The following is an 18799-nucleotide window of genomic DNA, read 5'->3' on the forward strand; positions in this document are numbered from 1 at the left end:
ATCTGAAAGTCTGGCTTGCCTGCTTGTGTGTGGACTGGGTGGTTGTAGAGCAGAGTGGGAGCTGGGGTGGAGTGCTGTATCTCTCCTGGGATTGCATCCGTTTTGCAGCGTGAGTGGGAGCAGGAAGCAGAAAATGCTTTGGTTTTGTCTGGTTTAATTCTGTGTGCTAAGCTTAGGTAAAATGCTAAAGGAGACATTTTACTACGGAAAAAGCTGGAAAATAAGTGGGAAGATTCATTTGTTGAAATGTAGGGGGACTGTAGCAATGTAACTGCAGTGAGGCTGTTTTGGGGGATATCCTGATCCAAATAATGGTGACAGCATCTTTCTTGCAGGCCTGAACACAAAGATGGAGTGTCAGAAAATTATCAATTTTGGAAATCAGCTTCTTCGCCGGAAAAATGTGGATTGCACTCGAGAAGACAGTCGGCTCTCACGATGCCTCAACACGTTTGACTTAGTGGCTCTGGGTGTAGGCAGCACTTTGGGTGCAGGTGTCTACGTACTGGCTGGAGCTGTGGCGCGGGAGAATGCGGGACCTGCCATTGTTATCTCCTTCTTGATTGCTGCCTTGGCTTCAGTGCTGGCTGGACTCTGCTATGGAGAATTCGGTGCTCGAGTTCCTAAGACGGGATCAGCTTATCTCTACAGCTACGTGACTGTGGGCGAGCTGTGGGCCTTCGTCACAGGGTGGAATTTAATCCTCTCCTATGTTATTGGTAAGTATGGTGGGGGCACTGTGAAACCCTGGCTTTAGTCCAGGACAGTGGTATGGTTTGTAAGATCAGTCTTGTTTGGGCACTGACATTACTGTTGCAAAATAGACACTGCGCTTTTGCACTCTGTGAGGATTTCAGGACTCATCTGCAGGGTACGTTGCTGGGGGCTCCTGTCAGTCAGCAAGGTGAGTGGTGGGCTGTTGGCTGAGGGTTTGTCCTGAAGCTGGATTATTGCTGCTGCAAATTCCTCTGAATCTCCACATCAGCCCTTCGGCATCCCCTGGCTGCTGCACACTTGCCAGGGAGCAGAAGCATGTCCCCTTTGCCGAGAAAGAAGCCGGTGATGGCAGGATGCTTTTACACAGCAGCATCTGTATTCTCAACTGATAAAGGTATTAATTTCTGGTCCCTTTGAGACCTGTTTAAAGTATCCGGAGATCAGAGTTCTGTCTCGTGAATGGCTGCAGGATTAAGCATAGGGTGGTCTGCAGGTTCACAGTCTCTGAAATATCCAAACCAAATCCCTTCTAAGCCCTTGACTCCCACTAGGAGAGGCCTTGGATCAAGCTCAGAGCATGCAGTGTACAATTCAGCTGATACATTAAAACTAAACCACACTTTGCTAATTAAGGATTGGTGTCTTTTCAAGCATATTCTGGGCACGCCGCTTGTCATCATATCAGCCTGTAACTAAGGCTGCAACCAACTCGCCAGTTGAGAGTGAAGACTTACTAGTTAAAATGAAAACTGATGTTATGCTAAATTATTAAAGGAAGGGTTTTTTTTTTAAAAATGCATTTTATGGGATGTGTAAGTGTTACCTTGGAGATTAGTTCCCATGGTGCTGGGGAGGGTAAGATCATATCACGAGTGATACAGTGACATAGCAGCTGCTTGTCTGAGACTGTACTGGCTCTGCTGTGTGCTACCTGAGACCTTTTCCTCCTCCCTCCTTTTTTTTTTTTTCTTAAATAAGAAATGAAAGGATGAAAAGCTAGAGTCAATTAAACTCATCTCCTTAGGAAATTGGAGCCCTGCAGTTCATTTATGATTCAGGTTCACTGCAAGGAGGGGATAAAAATAGCTTTTTTTAAAAAGTAAGCATATAATTTCCTCCAGACTTCTAAAATGGACTCTGCTTAGGCTACACATTGAGTAATTCAGCAGACTTCTTGGTCATTTATGCTCAGTTCCAGAAAGGTAACGATGAATTGTCTCCTTCATGCTCCTCATCTAGTTAGTTATGTGGCCCTTCCCACCTTGATACTGGACCACCAAAATGACTGATATAGCCGAGGATACTGTCCCAAAATTTTATTCTACAAATGCATGATGAAGAGATTTACATACTGAATGTTACACTCCCAGGATCTGGGCTAAGGCTGGTATTTCTGAGATTTTTTTTTTTTTTATCCTTTCATAATGGCTTTTGAGTCACATTTTTATTTCAGTTGGCTGCTCAGCGTTTCATCACAAGGTAGAAACTTCAATAAAAATAAGTAGATATTATCCATAAATATGTTCAAACACAACTTTGTTACTTTTAATGCAGTCCTGTGACAAAAATGCATGTTTGCCACTGGCCTCCTCGTAATTTGGGGGGAAGGATGGCTAAGCAGGAAAAACAACGGTGAGCTATAGCAGGTCTTTTTTTCTTTATCACGACCAGCCTTTCTCGCCTTTCTTGCCATGCTAATTGCCCCTTTTGTGAGCAGAGACAACTCCCAGCAGCTTTTAGGGGTGGGGAGGAGAAAGATATGGTGGCAGGCACCCATTGCAGTTCAGAGCTGGGGGCTGAGAGGGGCAGAAAGCCAATTTTTTTTTTTTTCAGTCGTGCTGCAGAAAATGACAAGCAGTGCCACTGAAACCAGGCAGGGGTGGTGGGAGCTTGCATCTGTAACGGGCTTGGCTAACTTGGTGTTTTCGCACTGAGGTTCTTGGACATCTGTTCAGAAAGTATTGTGGGGGTGGAAAAAGAAATCCCAGGAAGGGTGGCCAGTAGCTTGTAATAATTGGCTTGGCTTGAGGGAAGACTGGTATGGGGTCTTGGAGGCGGGTGATGAGCAAAAATGAGTGTGCAACAGATTGATCGTGGTCTAGACAGAAGGAAGAATGTGTGCAGGACCAAGATCTTTGTGAACTTTCTTCTGGGATGATGTGGGTTTGGGGAACCATGGCAGATTGTGGAAAGCATTTCAGGAACTGGAAGCTGGTGAGAGGTGGTAGTATGATGACTAACGCCATCCCTGGTGAGTAGCTGCTGCTGGGGTTTCCTGGGGCACACGGTGACCTCCTAACCTGTGCCTGTTCCTGCAGTGAGCCCTGCACCTGAGCTCAGCAGCTCTCCTGGAAGCTGTGTGCTGCAGGCAGGAGCCAGCTTGATCTGGTAAGGTTATGCTGACCCAGAACTAGTAAATCCTCCTGGATACAAGCTGAATGTCTTTGCGCCGTGCTGTCTAGCAACAATAAGATATTAAACAGGTGTCTGCAATGTTGGAAGAATGTCAGATTCCCCCTGGTCCCTGAAGGCTATTGGTTACAGAGAGTTTGGGATAAGCGACTGGTAGTTACATGGAACTGTCACGCAAGCCACTGGCATTTAATATAACACATGTGGGAGCTGGTTGTTCCTGCCCTAGAACACGAGATATTAGAGCTAGGACAAAAAATAGCACTAAAGAAATAGTCTCTTCCCTCAAATTGTGCCAAAGTTAAGCTGAAAAATTATAAGGTGGTATCCAATAACTTGTGGAGTTTTTCAAGACGAAATTGATGGCAGTGATGTCCCACCTCTGTAAAAGCATTCACGCTGTGCACTTTGCTGCCTCAGTGAACAGAAGAGTCTCGAAACAGCTCTGTCTGCAGCTTATTTTTATGCTGTTGCAAAGGTAGATTGGGGCAGTGAGTGTTCATGGCTTTGCCACAGGTGCTGCCCAGTGCTGCTGCAGAGGGTTTAGTTGTAGGTGAGCATGGACATTGACACAGTTGCAGGTGCCGGAGTTAGGACCTGAACGCCCACCCGCAGGTGAGTGTGTCAGGACAAACTGTTCTAGGTGAAAGGGGGCCCCTGACAGCATCCTCTGAGGAACTGCTCTGCACACTGAAACCAAACCAACCTCTTTTTTTTTTTTTTAACTAGGTAATTATGTACAGTAACTATATAATGCAATTAGATGTTGTTATATATAGTGTGCTGTATAAGACATCAGGAGTATAACAATAGCCTCTTTAACGCAGGAGAGGGAGAAGTTGGCTATTACCCAAACCTACTTATTTTATGCAGTGCTGTCACTGTCTGGTGGTAGCTCTTCGTTCTTACTATGTCAGTTCTCTGAAATGACTCTTCTGGCCCAGACAGTGTCCCAGACTTGGTCATCCCGAGACCCCAGGTTCAGTCCTCACTCCGGCAAGCTGTGTGTGGTTTGGTGTTCTCAGGAACCGCGCCAAACAGCAGCCTCAGAGGGGAAGTCCAAGCACTTGCTGCACTCAAGAGTTATGCCCCTTCCTGGGATCATCACCAGCATCCTGCAATAGACTGACATACGCTCGGATAACCTGTAAATTACATCTGAGTCTTTATCCGGCTCAGATGCTCTAGTACCAGAGGCCGGAGCAGACCCATGTGTTGCTGGAGTGCAGAGCATACAGAGCTGGATGAGTGTTGCGGTCCAGGTTCTGGTGTTTCAGCATGGTGCTGCCAGAGGCTGGCTGGCTTCAGTAAGGTCCCTCTGCCTGGGCTGCAGTCACCTGGCCGTGGCTACCAGGAATTTCTGCTGGTATGAGAAGAGACTCTGACCTCTCTAGTAGAAATTACCAGGTTTGGGGGAAGTTCATGCTGCTGAGAGCATAAGGAAAAAGTTGGACTAGGCTGTATCTTATGGCAAAGTTGAGATTTACTAAGGAGCCAAATCACTACAAGGATTTTTTAATCTTGTCAGCTGAGCATAAGACAGAAACCCACCACCAGTGTGTGTTACTATCAAAGCAGATGCCAGGCATGCATACAGGCAGTGGGCTGGATCTGCAGAGGAAAGGCTGCTCCCAGCATCTGGGAAGTGCATGCAAGTTTCCTTTGACGCCTTCCATAGCCAAGATCCACGCAAGGTGCCTCCTATTTGGAATGTGTGCCAGCCACAAAGGGTGATCTGCATCCTTTTTGTTCTCTGGCAGGAACCTCAAGCGTGGCCAGAGCCTGGAGTGCCACATTTGATGAAATCATAGGCCAGCATATTGAAGACTTTTGTAAAAAATACATGACGATGGATGCTCCCGGAGTGCTGGCAAAATACCCAGACATCTTCGCTGTGGTAATAATCATCATCCTAACAGGTAAAACCTTGGAGGGGTTTGTGAGTCTTGGACCTCCTTCTTCTGTAATCTCATTGTTTGCTGTTGGAATAAGCACAAAGTCCTGATTTATTTTCGACAACGTATTAAAGACTCCTTCTTTGCTACAAGTGTTGAATATAGGTGCTGTGGAGTTACCACAGGGCATAGCCTGTTTACAAGGTTTTTGATTAGAGGGTCGCATTCTTGATGTTTTTTGGGCCACTTGTAAAACCTTCAATCAAATTTTATAAAAGGAAGAAAAGAAAAGATGACTTGTTATCCTCAATCAGGTATGGAAGTTTAATCCTTCCCTCCACAAATCCTGTTACACAAGAATTTAATTCTGTTGCTCTATCAACCTTATCCCCCCTTTGATAATATGCCAATTTTCAGTGCCTTGAGCCAGGAAAGTGAGAAAAAAGAATGGGACTCAGTTACAACCTCATGTACTACTATTTTGTGGTTGTTTCAGTTGTTTTTTTTTTTTTTTTTAATGTATATGGGCTTCAATTTGCAGCAGTGAATGCACGATTCCAGAGAAATATATGTGTGATCAACAGTCAGCAACAGTCAGGTCCTCTTTTTTTTCTAAAAATGTGCCAAGGCTTTAATCAGAAGTTGGGAAAATTTCAAAAATTTGTAAAATTAAAATCCTCCTTACTTTTACCTCTACTCCAACTGGATCTTGCAAAGCATCACCAAACTTAAACAAATTTCAAAAATTATGCTACTCATGTACCCCTTTGTGGTTTCCAGAATGCAGAAGCTGCGGTGTTACCCCAGCAAGGTTCTTCTGACATTTCCCACTCTGATCCGGATGGCCATCTCACAGTGTGAGCTGTGCTCCTGGGAACAGCCTTCATAAGCAAAGGATGCTTTGCCATCTGGGTTTGCATTTGAATCTAGGACTGCTGAAGTCCATAGCAGCCCTCTGTTTTCAGGGCTGCAACTGAATCGGAGAGAAGATTTTCCTCTTTGTTCATTTGTATGTAATAGGAATTGCTCTAGTTTCAAATGAGAATCTGGTCTTTCACCTCAGATACAATTAAAAAAAAATTAGGACTCCTCATTTTAGTACTACTAAAGCATAAGATTATACAGATTACTGATGCCTTTATTCCCCTGCATGGAGCAAATTTCCTGGATTTTAATTAAAAATGTAAACGATTCTTTTCTACAAAAAGCTGTTGAATGAGCATATTTAGTCCTAAATATAAGCACTACAAATTTAATTCTGCTTGTACCATCTTGAGCTTCAGGTTTCTACAAGGTACCTTACAAGTCTTCCTGGGCAGGTACGCAGTTTTATCAAACATTTCCCTGATGTGGCTGTCTCAGCTTATTTCCTATTTTAAAAGAAGGAAAGGTAGCACAGGAAGCTCACCTCTCCTTGAAGTGCCTTCTTGTGCTCCTGTTCTCCCTCAGGCCCGTGTGAAGTTTTTTTTTTTCTTTCTCCCTCAGCTACTTCTTAGATTTGGGTTAAAAGTTTGGGTTCTTGAAAATCAGACATCTGAAGAGCAAATGTACGTTACCAGAGCTTGTAGTTCTGAGAAGCCAAGCTATTCCTTGGTGAGATGCTGCTTGCCGAAGCCTGTAAACCTGCTCTTCTTCTGATAGATGCTCTTAAGACCAGAGGCTGAAATCCTGCTTTTGATGAACTCACTGGCAAAGCTCCCACTCATTTAAATGGGAGCAGGATTCCCAAGATGCCTTCTTCTGTGTCTTCAGCACTAGAAGTAGCTGCCCTCCTGGATTGGTCCATGCTTATATTTTCCTCTGCTTCTAAGGGAAGTTGAATGTTGTTCGTAACTTCTGCATGTGGCCAAGAGATCTACGACAATGTTCCTTCATAAGAAAAATCACCTGTGGTGCTTTCTCCAAGTCTCTGGGTTGAATTTGAGGCTGTGTCTAGGTGGCACAGCGTAGCACCATGAGGTGACCAGAGCTGGCATTGAAAATGCTGGAAGCAGCTTAGCTGTATTGGTAAAGCACTTTACCAGGAGCACGTGCCAAATGAGCATGCTGAGTGGGAAGGTGTGCCACATCCTGCAGTAGTAATGTCTGGGCTGGACTCCTTGTCCTCTTTCTGGGTGAGTTAATCATGACCTGTCTGAGCTTCTTGGCTTTATGGAGAAATAAATGTGATATGTTGGGCAGAGTACAGCATGAGCAGAGGTGGGCTACCTCTGCAAGTCCCCAATGCTTGCTGCTGGTGGTGAAATACCTGACTATCTGCCATTTTTTCCCTAGGGCTTTTAATTTTTGGCGTGAAGGAATCTGCCCTAGTGAACAAAGTGTTTACCTGCATCAACATCCTCGTCCTCGGGTTCGTCATGGTCTCTGGCTTCGTGAAAGGGTCTATTAAAAACTGGCAGCTGACTGAACAGGACATTTACAACACGAACCACAGCATTTACAGAGACAAGTAGGTTGGATCTTTTCTTCACAGCTCTGAAATGGATACATTTTCAATGGCAAGTTTATAGGAGGGGTTTGTGGAGTGATTTAGAAAACCATTGAATGGTATGGCTCCCTCCTTTGCCATACGCCTTGGAGGCAAAGCTGGTTTCGGTGGTCATTTTCTGAAAGCAAGCTATGCTGATGGGCTGAAATTGAAAGGAGGTAAGCTGTGTCAGTGTGGGCCTTGCTACAGAACTGCATTTCCAGCCTCATGACAAATACAACATCGAAATTTGAGAGAAAAGAGTTTTTTAGACAGCCTCCTACTGAAGGCTACACCAGGCTGGCTCTGCTGCCTGTGTGAAGCCATGATCGAGTATAGCTCTGTAGTTTCTTTGGACACTTGGGCAATATCCTTGAGGCACCGTTGTACCCTTTGGAGACCTTATCCCAGACAGCTCAGTAAAATGAAGGCAATTGCAGATTATTTTAAGGCATTGCAGCAAGCATATCATGAATCCATTTTTAATGACATTTTGCTGCTTGGCCAAAATCCTGTCTTCCTATACAAGATCGAAATTAAGGAGCTTACAAGGGTTGCCAGTGGTACAAGGCTGTTTATTTTTGCTTGAGACTGTACAACACAGAATGAGGGCCTCCATGTACATCTCCATGTACATCAACTCAGTCCTAGCTTCCTATTTAACCCCTTTATGCTGGCCTGCAAGGAAGCACAGTTTGGCAAAAACTGGAGACATTCATAAACATTGCATGGGTCAAGTTTGGCTTGTGTACAAGCCGCTTGTTGAGCCTCTCTGCAAAATTCAGCCTCCTGCGAACAAATTGCTTCTATAGGAAAGGTCCCCCCTCCTTCCCTACCGCTATTCCCTTACAAGGAGCAATTAGTGCAGTAGCTTCAAAGTGTAACTGTAGCTCTTTGACCTGTAGCACTTACTATTTTTGTAAAATCTGACTGGAGTTTACTTTATCATTATCTCCAGAGTAATCCACATTTGGACTGTGCTATTTCTGAAAGTAACAGACCAGTTTTCATCTAAGTCTCCACAGAGCTTCTAAAAGAGAGTTCAGATGTTTACACCTGATAAGGCTTGCAGATTTGGGACTTACTTTAATCTAGTTGCTTTAATTTATCTTTACAAAGGCTTTTCCCTGAAAAAGTGGCTTAAGTCACTTGAACTAAAGGGCATGTTATACATGACTCAGCATAGGCACGTGGATCTGGGGCCCTGATCCAGAGTGCACTGGGATCAGTACGTGTCGGTCTGTTGGCTTTAATGAACTTTGGATGAGACTCAGCAAAGTTTTTGGTGCGCAAAGGATGCAGGCTCCTTTCCTCCCTCAGGGTCACAAGCACGGTTCAGGTATGAGCTTGGCACGGGGAATTCTGAAGCTGAGGATGGAGGATTGGGTGAATTTTAGACAGGCATGCCACCCTGCATTGCTCTCTGATGTCTACTCACCTACACTTTATTGGAGTCCATCTTAGGTGAAAAGTGGATAGTTTACATGTGTTTCAGTCTTCAGCTTTCAGAACTACATGTTGTGCTTTTTCAAAAGCTTATGTTTAAATGAATATGTGTATCTAAACACATGCAGCAATACTAGGAGAGGAATTTTAATATTCATTCTATTTTCTTCCTGTCTTAGCCAAGACATTTTTATCCACCTCAAAAAACAGGTGGTGGGAACAAACCATGAACCATTTTTATTCTGTGCATTCCCCAGGCTGTTGCAGGCCAGTCCAAAGCTCAGCAGTGGGCAGGGCTTAGCATTTTCCCTGGTATTTGTGTGCTAGCATGTTCCTCTGAGCTCCAGCTTTGGATTTTGTTATGTGAATAGCTTTGTTACTCCCATCTAGGCAGAATGACTTCTAACCTAGTGCCATGCCTTTTAGTCAAACACAGGAAGAAAAGCTCTACGGTGTTGGAGGGTTTATGCCTTATGGATGGAAAGGAGTCCTCTCAGGGGCAGCCACGTGTTTTTATGCTTTCGTGGGATTTGACTGTATTGCTACTACAGGTAAGAGGGAAGATGTCTTTATTCTGATGTTAAACCTGGTTGCTGGTAGATAGACTTTCAGTAATGTTACACAGCACAGATAATGAGTAATTCAGGGCACTGCATTCATCGTGCATCTGAACCTCAGCCCAAAATAAACTTCTGGCTCAGCTGCTCCTAATAGTCCAAGTGCTGAGTATGTCCAAGTCCCTGGGTGCCTGAGTTTGACTTCTCTCTGCTGTGGCAAGCAGCTAGACTGTATAACACACAGAACAAGTTTCCTCCCTTCTTCGTTGCCTGCAGGGCCCAATCTCATGGGTGGTCTCTAATGACAGTACCAGGTCTGACTCCACAGAAAACATGTCCAGCTTTAACAATTAGGCAAGACCTCAGGAGCACTTGCTTTCAGAGAAGAGCAGCTTTGTAGGACAGGGAGGCTCAAAGCTGTTTCTTAATTAATCAGTGCCTGAACTTTGAGGATTTTTTTTTTTTGCTTACACATTCGTCCCAACTTGGTTGTCAAAAATTTTCCATAAAACCTAGAGGGAGTTCTTTTTTTTAAGAGGGATTTTCAAAGAGCTGTATATTTCCAGGTGCTGTGCAAAATCTGTCTTTCCCTGGAACTGGGCATTTATGGTGCCATGTCCACTGTGTAGTAGTTCTGGTGGAGGTGCTAACTGAAATGGTCACCTGAGGATTTGCACTACAACTGCACAGTAACTTCTTGTCCCATCATTTGTGATCATTGAACTCTTCTTGAGGCTGCAGCATCAGTGGGATAGCAGGAGTAACTGGAGGTAAAAATAGTCCTTTTTGGGGAAAGGACTGTTTTTAATCCAGATTGTTTCTGTGCCTGAGTTTACAAGGCCTCCACAAATGTTTGTCAGAAGGAATGACAGGAGCAGCAGAAGTGGGAGCAAACAGGCTGTGATCTGCCACGTGGATGGGGCAGGCCATCAGCAACACAGTCAAACAGTGCCTCACTGCCCACGAAGCCTTTGAAAGCCCCAGCCAGTGTGCCCTAGGTTGGGATAAAGTTCTTGCTCATTGTTTAGATGATATTTCAATTTCTTTCTTCTAGGTGAGGAGGTAAAAAACCCTCAGAAGGCCATTCCTATTGGCATTGTGGCGTCTCTGCTCATCTGCTTCGTGGCTTATTTTGGTGTGTCAGCTGCTCTGACGCTCATGATGCCTTACTACCAGCTGGATACCAATAGCCCTTTACCCAATGCCTTTAAATATGTAGGTTGGGATGGAGCCAATTATGCAGTGGCTGTTGGTTCCTTGTGTGCGCTTTCTACGAGGTGAGACACTGCTCTTCCTTTGTGCGTCTCTCAAGACAAACACGTATCTCCAGCTCCTTTGAAAAATGGTGCACATCAGGGCTTTGCCTTCCCTGTGTTCCCCTGGGTCAAGGGAGCCAAGACCAGGAATGGAATTCAGAGCTATTGACTTCAAGAGAACCAGGATTTCACCTTGTGATAGATTTGAGATGCACCTCACCAGTATTACTTCAGAAACACCTGTCTTAGCAGCAGACCCAGCAGGTGCATCTCCGAAATATAAATCTGGATTGAGTGACTAAGTCATGGAGGCAACACTGCAGTGCTGCAGCGTGGTTTGCCTGCAAGAAATCCTGGCCTGCTGGGTGGAGAGCAGACTTGTGTCAGGTAGTGCAGGGTGCATATTCTGAAGCATATGGGGCTTACCGTATCCAGGGCTGTCTGTCTGCAGGTTGCCCTCAAGACAGCCATCTGGATGGGAGGCAAGGCAGGCTGGAGGCAGAGTATGTCATCTTCTCCTGCACTCTGGAGACCTATTGTTTCAGAAAAACTTAGACATATTCAATTAGGTGAGCAACTCATAGAGGCTCATAGAAGTTACAGCTCTTTTGCTACCTGAAAGTGAGGCTGTTTTCGTGCCCTGTGGCTAAGTTTAGGTATCCAGAACATTAAAACTGCATCTCAGTTGCCAACTATCAGTAACATGGGTGTGTGGAGGTAGCCCTTGAAGGAGAAGCTGAAGTGAACCAAAGCCACCTGTTCTGTGTTTGTACTGCCATAAACTTGCTTTAATTTGTGTGCTTGTGCTCAGCAGGAGGTGATATAAGTAGATTATTTCCCCCTTCTGTCTCCTTAGTCTCCTTGGCTCCATGTTTCCAATGCCTCGAATAATTTATGCTATGGCAGAAGATGGACTTCTCTTTAAATTTTTGGCTAAAGTCAACGAGAAGAGAAAAACTCCAGTAATTGCAACAGTGACATCAGGGGCCGTTGCAGGTAAGATCCAAAGACTTGCACGAATGCGTGGAAAGGAGACGTAAGCTCATCCTAGGAGTAGATAAGTCCGCCAGGCTCTAGCCCACTTGCTAAACGGATGTGTCGCACAGCACGACATCCCAGAGGGTGCCCTGGATTTCCGGGGCATGTCCTGGAAGGGCTGGGTGAGCCTGAATAGGTCACTGTGCGCCTGTCCCTGTTTCTCAGAGCTCATTGCTGCCATCTTGTCTCATGCCCAGAATTGGCTCCCTAGGAGCTCTGCCGGCCTTAAAAATAATTAACCCCCTGCAAGGTGGCAGCCAGCGGGGCTTCAGCATCCTTGTGGCTGTTGGCCTGGCTTGGCTGAAGACACCGCACCGCCTGTGGCTAGTAGCTCAGCAGAAGACGGTAGAGCAGGCTGAGACAGGCAGATGGCCCCTGTGGCACCGGCGTTTGTTAATCAATTAGTCACAGCTAGCAGCCATCCTGTTATCCCCTTCCCTCTCCCAGCCTCCAGGAATATAGGAATTAAACCTCCTAGGTGGCAAGAACGAGCGGCTTACCCTCTTCCTGCAGTCACCCCATTCCTCACGATGCCTAGCGAAGAGGAGGGCCTTGCTGCTTCCTCTTTGCCTTCTGCTGCAAACACAAGATGACCTGTCGGTACAAGAACGTGCCACCTTTTGTGGGGAGTTGCTGCCAGACTGCTGCCATGGGCTCTGAGCTCCTGTGAAAGGGCTCGGCTGCTGCCACTGGGACTTGTGGAGCCCCCTCACAGCTGCTTCTCTGGCATTTTCCTCTTTAGGTGTCCTTAGGTCCAGACCAGGGGGAAAAAAGAGCCTGGTGAAGTAAAAAAACATATTTTGCAGTCCCTTCAGGTCTCCTCAGAGTGGTCTGTAGCGTCTAGGACCAAAGCACAAATGAAGCTGCAGGGACAGCACTTGACAGCTGAACTTGAAGGTTGGGTTGGTTGTTGGGCTCCAGGTGGTGCGTTGAGGACAGGCTGAGCCAGGCTCAGCTTTGAGATCCCTGTGCTCTCATATGACTGGTGGCATCACCTGAATGTCTGACTATTGTGACTGTCCTTCACTTAGTTCCTTCTCTCTCTGAAGGCCTGTACAAAGTTCTGTACAACCAGGGGTTGCCTGGTGAGGGTGTGTAAGCAGAGTAATCCCTAAGGGATAGCAGTCTATACCTTTCTTTGGAAAGCCCCATGACAAGGAATGCTGCCTCAAGATGCCCTCCTTGATACTTGGTCCTATTGTGTGCATGAGCCTGAGTTTAACCCCAGCTGAGCTGAGACACCAGAGCGAGGTGCTGCCCATCCTGTGTTCCCTCTAGCTACTTCCTGGAGATAATTGTGGCCTTAGGGGTGCTGCGGTTGCACCTCTTCAGTGAGGCTGTAGCTTGAACACCTGCTCATTGCTGGTAGCTGGTTGAACATACCCATATGAGACAAACGGGCTGGCATTTATTGTAGTAAATGGTTCCTCTGGTTCCATCTAGTGAGGCTGTGCTGGGACAGCCTGCAAGGCTTGTAGTATTCATGCACCAAGTCCTGCTTCTCCTCATCTCAGAACAGCTCAAGCTCCCCTGCCAAGTCCTGAGCAAGTCACATGTGTGCTGATTGTCGCTAACACTCCTGAGATGTGCATGTTCTGCCGTGTCACTGATTTTTCTTCCCTCTCTCACCTTCCTTTCCTCCTACAGCTATTATGGCCTTTCTCTTCGACTTGAAAGATCTTGTGGATCTCATGTCCATCGGGACCCTACTGGCTTACTCCTTGGTGGCAGCCTGCGTGTTGGTACTGAGGTATGGATGTAGAAACTGCCCCTCTTGTACCACACAGACTGAAATCCACACAGCGATCAGATGCTCTCATAGTTTCCATAGACCCAGTAAAACCGTGAACATCTCCTGCTATAAGCATATGAAGAACTTGTTTCTTTAAGCTCATAGAGGATAGTGCTAGTTGGATTTGCAAGGGGGTCCTCTGAACTTGGTTAACCCTTGGTCGATGCCACTCCTGCTGTGGCCGACCTTGAATGCCCTGTGAGATGTGCTGACAGGTAGGGATGAATGGTCCTGGATGCCTGCATCGTCATCACTCGTCTTCCCGCTGGGGATACAGTTTCAAGTTGTCTTACTTTTGAAAGGGGATTTGAGATAAAGTCTAGCAACAGCAAAAAAGCTGAGCATGTGTTGGCAGGATCAGTGCCTTAGTGCTGAGCTCTCATAGCTTCCCTAACCTAAGCTGAAAATTGAGTGTCTTCATTGCTTGGCACCTCACGGACAACAGCACTATTCCCACGAGGACTGCACTTTGAAGATCGTGTTACTGAAAAATACTTTTATGTGTTCAGTGACTTATTCAGAGCCCGGTGGAGACTTTTTACAAGCTCACAGCAAGTGCATTGAACTAAGAACTGTCTTGCAGCAGGGCCAACGCTGTACTGTAATACCGTTGCTCTGTGCTTGTGCTGTCCACCCCACCCCTTGAAAATCCTTGCTGATTTTCCTTGCCCTTCTCACTTTTCCTCTGATTTCCCAGCCCCCTCTTCTCCTTAGAGCTGGAAATGGCTTAATTTATTTTTGGAAGCTGCTGTACCTATCGTATGGTATTTTGCCCATCGTAGATTGGAGGAGCTGACAGCCTGTCTCGTAGCGGTCTGGGCAGCTGATTTGGTGGCCCTGTTGGCTGCCTAATGAAGTAGCAGCTGAATTGTTTACAAAGCTGTAAGGTCCTGCCACTAATACCCTGCCGTGGTCAGACCCAAGGATTTAACTTCATTTCTCAATTTGCAGTGTTTCACAAATGCCCTCGTTGCGAACAGATCCCCACAGGATCAATTTTAAGGTGTCTTTCGAAATGGCCCTTCCCTTTAGTTAGGCTTGTGGCTGAGAGTCACAGACAAAACCTTCTGTAAAAGAGACCTGAGGCTGGAAGAGTGGTTTTTCTTTATGGGTTTACATGGTTGTGTGTCAGGGCCCTATTGAATGAGGTGCTGTCCACACACGCAACAAAAAATTACTCTTCTTCATTCACCTCTTCCTTCCCTGTGTGGCAGCAGACAAGCTAGCAGAAGAGCCTGGGATGGAGGAGGATGAGGCACCAGGAATGTCACCGCAGAATGCAATCTGCTGTTAGCTCAGCCACCTTCGTGCCAAAGAGCAAGAGCTGAACTGCCACAGATAACCCAGTGGTCCAGTTATGACCGTCTCTCTGTCCCTCTACTGCTTTCTTCTCCAACCCTCAACTATCACCCGATCGTGTTTTGGTGGCACGGACAATAAGGTTTATGAAAGAGAGCACTGTCCAGTTTAGAACACTGACATTACAACCAAGCTGTAGGTGATAATAGCAGACTGTATTTGCTTATGTCATGATGATGTTATTCCTCAAATTTTCCACTGAAACAGAAGAATGTACATGTTACGTGGGCCTTTTCTGGCACTACAGTGATCTGGGGTGCAGCCATGACTATCTGTGTGACTTTTAAATGAACAGTACCTTGTGCCAAACCAGTATGCTCTTTGTTTCATTTCCCTTTTCCTAGATATCAGCCAGAGCAGCCTAATTTGGCGTACCAGATGGCTAGGACAACAGAGGAGACGGATAACAATGAGTCTGTGAGCACCAGCGAGTCGCAGACTGGATTTCTGCCAGAGGAAGAGGAGAAGTGTTCCCTCAAAGCCATACTGTGTCCCCCAAATGCAGACCCTTCCAAATTCTCTGGCTCAGTGGTGAATGTCTCAACTTTCATTATCGGTAAGCACCGGGCAATGCAGCTCTGGGGCAGTGAGCCAGCTGCTAGGTACTTGTACTCACCGTGGTGGGAAAGCTCACCTCCTTGCTGTGATTTTGATGAGCTTTCCTAATGGCCAAAATAACTGAATACCTACAGATTAAATTTATGACTTGAAAAGAAATCCACTGATGGGATGTGTGTGGGTATATAGTGGGATGGATGTATCTCTTAGCTTTTTCATGCGTTGCTGTTTTGTTTGCTGAGCTTTCAGATTCTCCTTTGCCTGCTTGTGGTTTTAGGATTTTCCTTACTGTTCTATAAAAGGAATCAGTAAGCTTTGGTGTCCGTTCACAGGTTTCCTTATCGTGGGTAGCTGTATCTTGACTTCCCTTGAGCCAAGCGTTCTGATAAAGGCTGTATGGATTATTGCTGCCATCCTTGTTCTCCTTGTCAGCTTCGTTATATGGAAACAACCTGAAAGCAAAACCAAGCTCTCCTTTAAGGTGAGTGTCCTGGGAGGTGTAGCTAGACAAAAAACAGTTTGAGAGGTGGTTGGAGGAGGAAGTGCATGTTGGCCTATATCAGAAGGGGGGACTTGGCCAAATGGATGTGCAGAGAATATAGGCATCATGTGAACTTTCCCTTGCAGGGCTGCCAATAGAGCTGATGGTTTGAGCTAACGCTCCAGCTAGCATGGCTCTAACTTCTCGTAGTCTGCACTCATTGCATAAAGGGATGTCCTACCAGAACCAAGTTCAGCCTCTGTGTGTCGTTTCCTCTTGAGTCTAACCTCAAATGGCAGTGGTTTTGAAAGCAGGTGGCTATAGGATATAGAAGAAGGAGAGACCAGAGGAAAAGGGGATGGTTTTGAAGGGCCACGTCAGATTGTGGATGCAGAAGGAGAGAATCTTATAAGAATCTTATACACAAGCTTGCTTCTGAAGTTCTCTCTCCTTCAAAACCATCCCCTTTTCCTCTGGGTTACTCACTAAAAGCCCCTAAGAAAATGCATTTTCTTGTCCTACTTAGTTCCCATGGAGACTAAGAGGTGACCATTCTCTCTCTTAACAGGCTTAAGTAAGAACTCTGTCATTTTCCGGCCCTGTCCAAGCATACCTTGTTTCTATATTAAAGAAGCACTGGGATGGTTTTTTTTTTCCCCAGTGTGATCCTGCAAGTCATGTTTTATCATACTGATTTCAGGCTGTTTCCCCAATTGATTCAATTAGTTTTAGATTCTAATTGCATCCTCCAAACTGCTCTCACTTTGACTATTCTTCAGTTACAGTTTTTCAGTAAGTTCTCTAATTTTAATAATTTAATCCACCCAGAGCTGCTCAAGGTTGTGTTTGCAGCTCAATTTGAGATTAAGGTCCCAGAAGTGGAAACAGAAATGTCCAGGAGCAGAAAACTTAGGAACTGTCATCTAGACTGTATTTTCTGAACTTGCTTCTGAGGAGATCTCTTTGCCTTACACTCAGGATATTTTACCTCCCTTTTTTCCCCCTCAGCCACTACCCTGTCCAAGAAAAAATTCTGTAATGCCTGTTTCCTATCTCCCTGTTGTCCTTTAAACATTTACAACCTGATTCTGCAAAGTCTCTCTGGGAATCCAAGGCTGACTGGTTTGTTCCCCAGTTGTTTTTCTGTATTTCTTTTTAATAGATAATTTGTCTCCCTTCTCCAGTCTTTAGAGACCTTACTGGTCTACCAAGAGCTCTCAGAGATGCCTGTTAGTAGTTCAGAGATCACTTCTGCCATCTCTGGGTACATAACTCACCTACCTAGCAAAATTTCATTTGTCCCTACTGACTTGACAAAGCCTAATTTAGAAAACCATTCTTCTTTCGGTTTCTAATTTGTATGCCGATCCTTTTTCTCTAATGATATGAACAGCTGCTCACCATGAATGGTTTCTTGTGAAGCTTAAATCAAGAAAGGCCTGCAGCATTTCAGCCTGTTTCTTTTTGTAAATCTCCTTTTCCCTTAGGAGTGAAGTTCACTTTCCTTTTGGTTTCACCATATTCACAAACCTTTCTGTTGTTATAATTTGTCCTTACATGCCCATGCTATTTCTTTATATTCTGATTTTTGCGTTTGGGCTTTACTGTCTCATTCTTCTTTGTATCTCACATCATTAATGCGTTCTTGGTACAGCTGCACTTGTCTCTTACAATGTTTCCTAGTTTTCTTGTGCTCTGGGATAATTTACTTTATATTGCTTAATTACCTTGGTACCTGCTGGATGAAGTTCCTCAGGTCCCTCCTCTGACATTCCCCTTACCTTCTTCTCTTGGCCTTCAGTAGATGCGTGTCATGATGCAGTCCTTGGTTTTCTTTTCTCTCCTTTGCCCCATAAGTGTTTACTGTTCCTGCTAAAATTTGCCTCTTGCCTCCTTCCAGACCGCAAAACGAGGACAACCATTTTTAAAACAGGTGAACAACATTGTTGACATCCCTCTGCCACGGTGGATTGATGTCCCTTGTTTTGGTCTAACCTTGCCTTTACTCAGATCTGCCAGCTGAAGAGTCAGTAACAGCTGTCGCTTCCAGTTCCCAAGGGATGCAGTGTTCTTGCCTGCCCATTGATCTGCCCTGTGGATGTAACGTATCCCTCTTTCTTTTTCAGGTACCTCTTTTGCCCCTTCTTCCTGTTGTGAGTATTTTTGTGAATGTTTACCTCATGATGCAGCTAGACCTAGGCACGTGGATACGGTTTGCAGTCTGGATGCTCATAGGTGAGTTTAGAAGAGTAAAAGATGCTATGTTCAAAGTTACTAGATTTTGTAACCATGGATTTATTGTAATGTTCCAGGGAGGGATTCTGCACTCCCGTCATCCTTGGGCAACCTTGGTGATTTAACTGAAGCCATTCGGGCAGTGTGTCTCAGGCCTTGTTTTAACTTAAAGGGTCATGAAGCCTTTGTGAGGACAAAACAACAACTCATGAACCATCTTATGAGTCTTGTTGCCAAGAAGAAACCACGCCGTGTTTCTTCTTGGTTGGCCTTGAACTGCAGTCCAGGTGGTGGAGCTTGTGCTTCTGGAGCTGAAGGAGCTGAGCTACATCCCAAGGTGTTCCCCATAGCCATATGGAGAAGGCTGAATTGCCCAAAATGCCCAGGGAATTTGTTACGATGAGAACATGTAAGATTAGCATCAGTTGCAGATGTATTTTACTGAAATGGAGGCTGTAGGCACACAGATGGAGCGACAAAGCTCTCAGCAGAATGAACTGCAATGGACTCACTGAAAAGCATGAGAAGTTTATTCTATAATCAGTTTATTCTATAGTCCAGGCCCGTTAGCAGTGGTTTCTGTTTC

At 45.4% G+C, this 18799-nt stretch overlaps 1 protein-coding gene across 1 annotated transcript in view; it reads left to right on the forward strand.

The window, feature by feature from the left end:
* The window catches only part of SLC7A1 (solute carrier family 7 member 1), a 38573-nt gene that overhangs the window by 18612 nt on the left and 1162 nt on the right, over window positions 1-18799 (forward strand). Inside the window, exons 2-11 of the mRNA XM_086772006.1 lie at window positions 336-719; window positions 4890-5048; window positions 7299-7473; window positions 9364-9488; window positions 10549-10771; window positions 11607-11746; window positions 13436-13538; window positions 15284-15495; window positions 15830-15978; window positions 18105-18213. Of these exons, the coding sequence (XP_086628132.1) occupies window positions 350-719; window positions 4890-5048; window positions 7299-7473; window positions 9364-9488; window positions 10549-10771; window positions 11607-11746; window positions 13436-13538; window positions 15284-15495; window positions 15830-15978; window positions 18105-18213 (1765 nt within the window). The 5' untranslated portion in view covers window positions 336-349. The remainder of the gene's footprint in view (window positions 1-335; window positions 720-4889; window positions 5049-7298; window positions 7474-9363; window positions 9489-10548; window positions 10772-11606; window positions 11747-13435; window positions 13539-15283; window positions 15496-15829; window positions 15979-18104; window positions 18214-18799) is intronic.

This window comes from Chlamydotis macqueenii, chromosome 1, assembly GCF_036417535.1.
Source record: "Chlamydotis macqueenii isolate bChlMac1 chromosome 1, bChlMac1.mat, whole genome shotgun sequence".
Classification (NCBI taxonomy): domain Eukaryota; kingdom Metazoa; phylum Chordata; class Aves; order Otidiformes; family Otididae; genus Chlamydotis; species Chlamydotis macqueenii.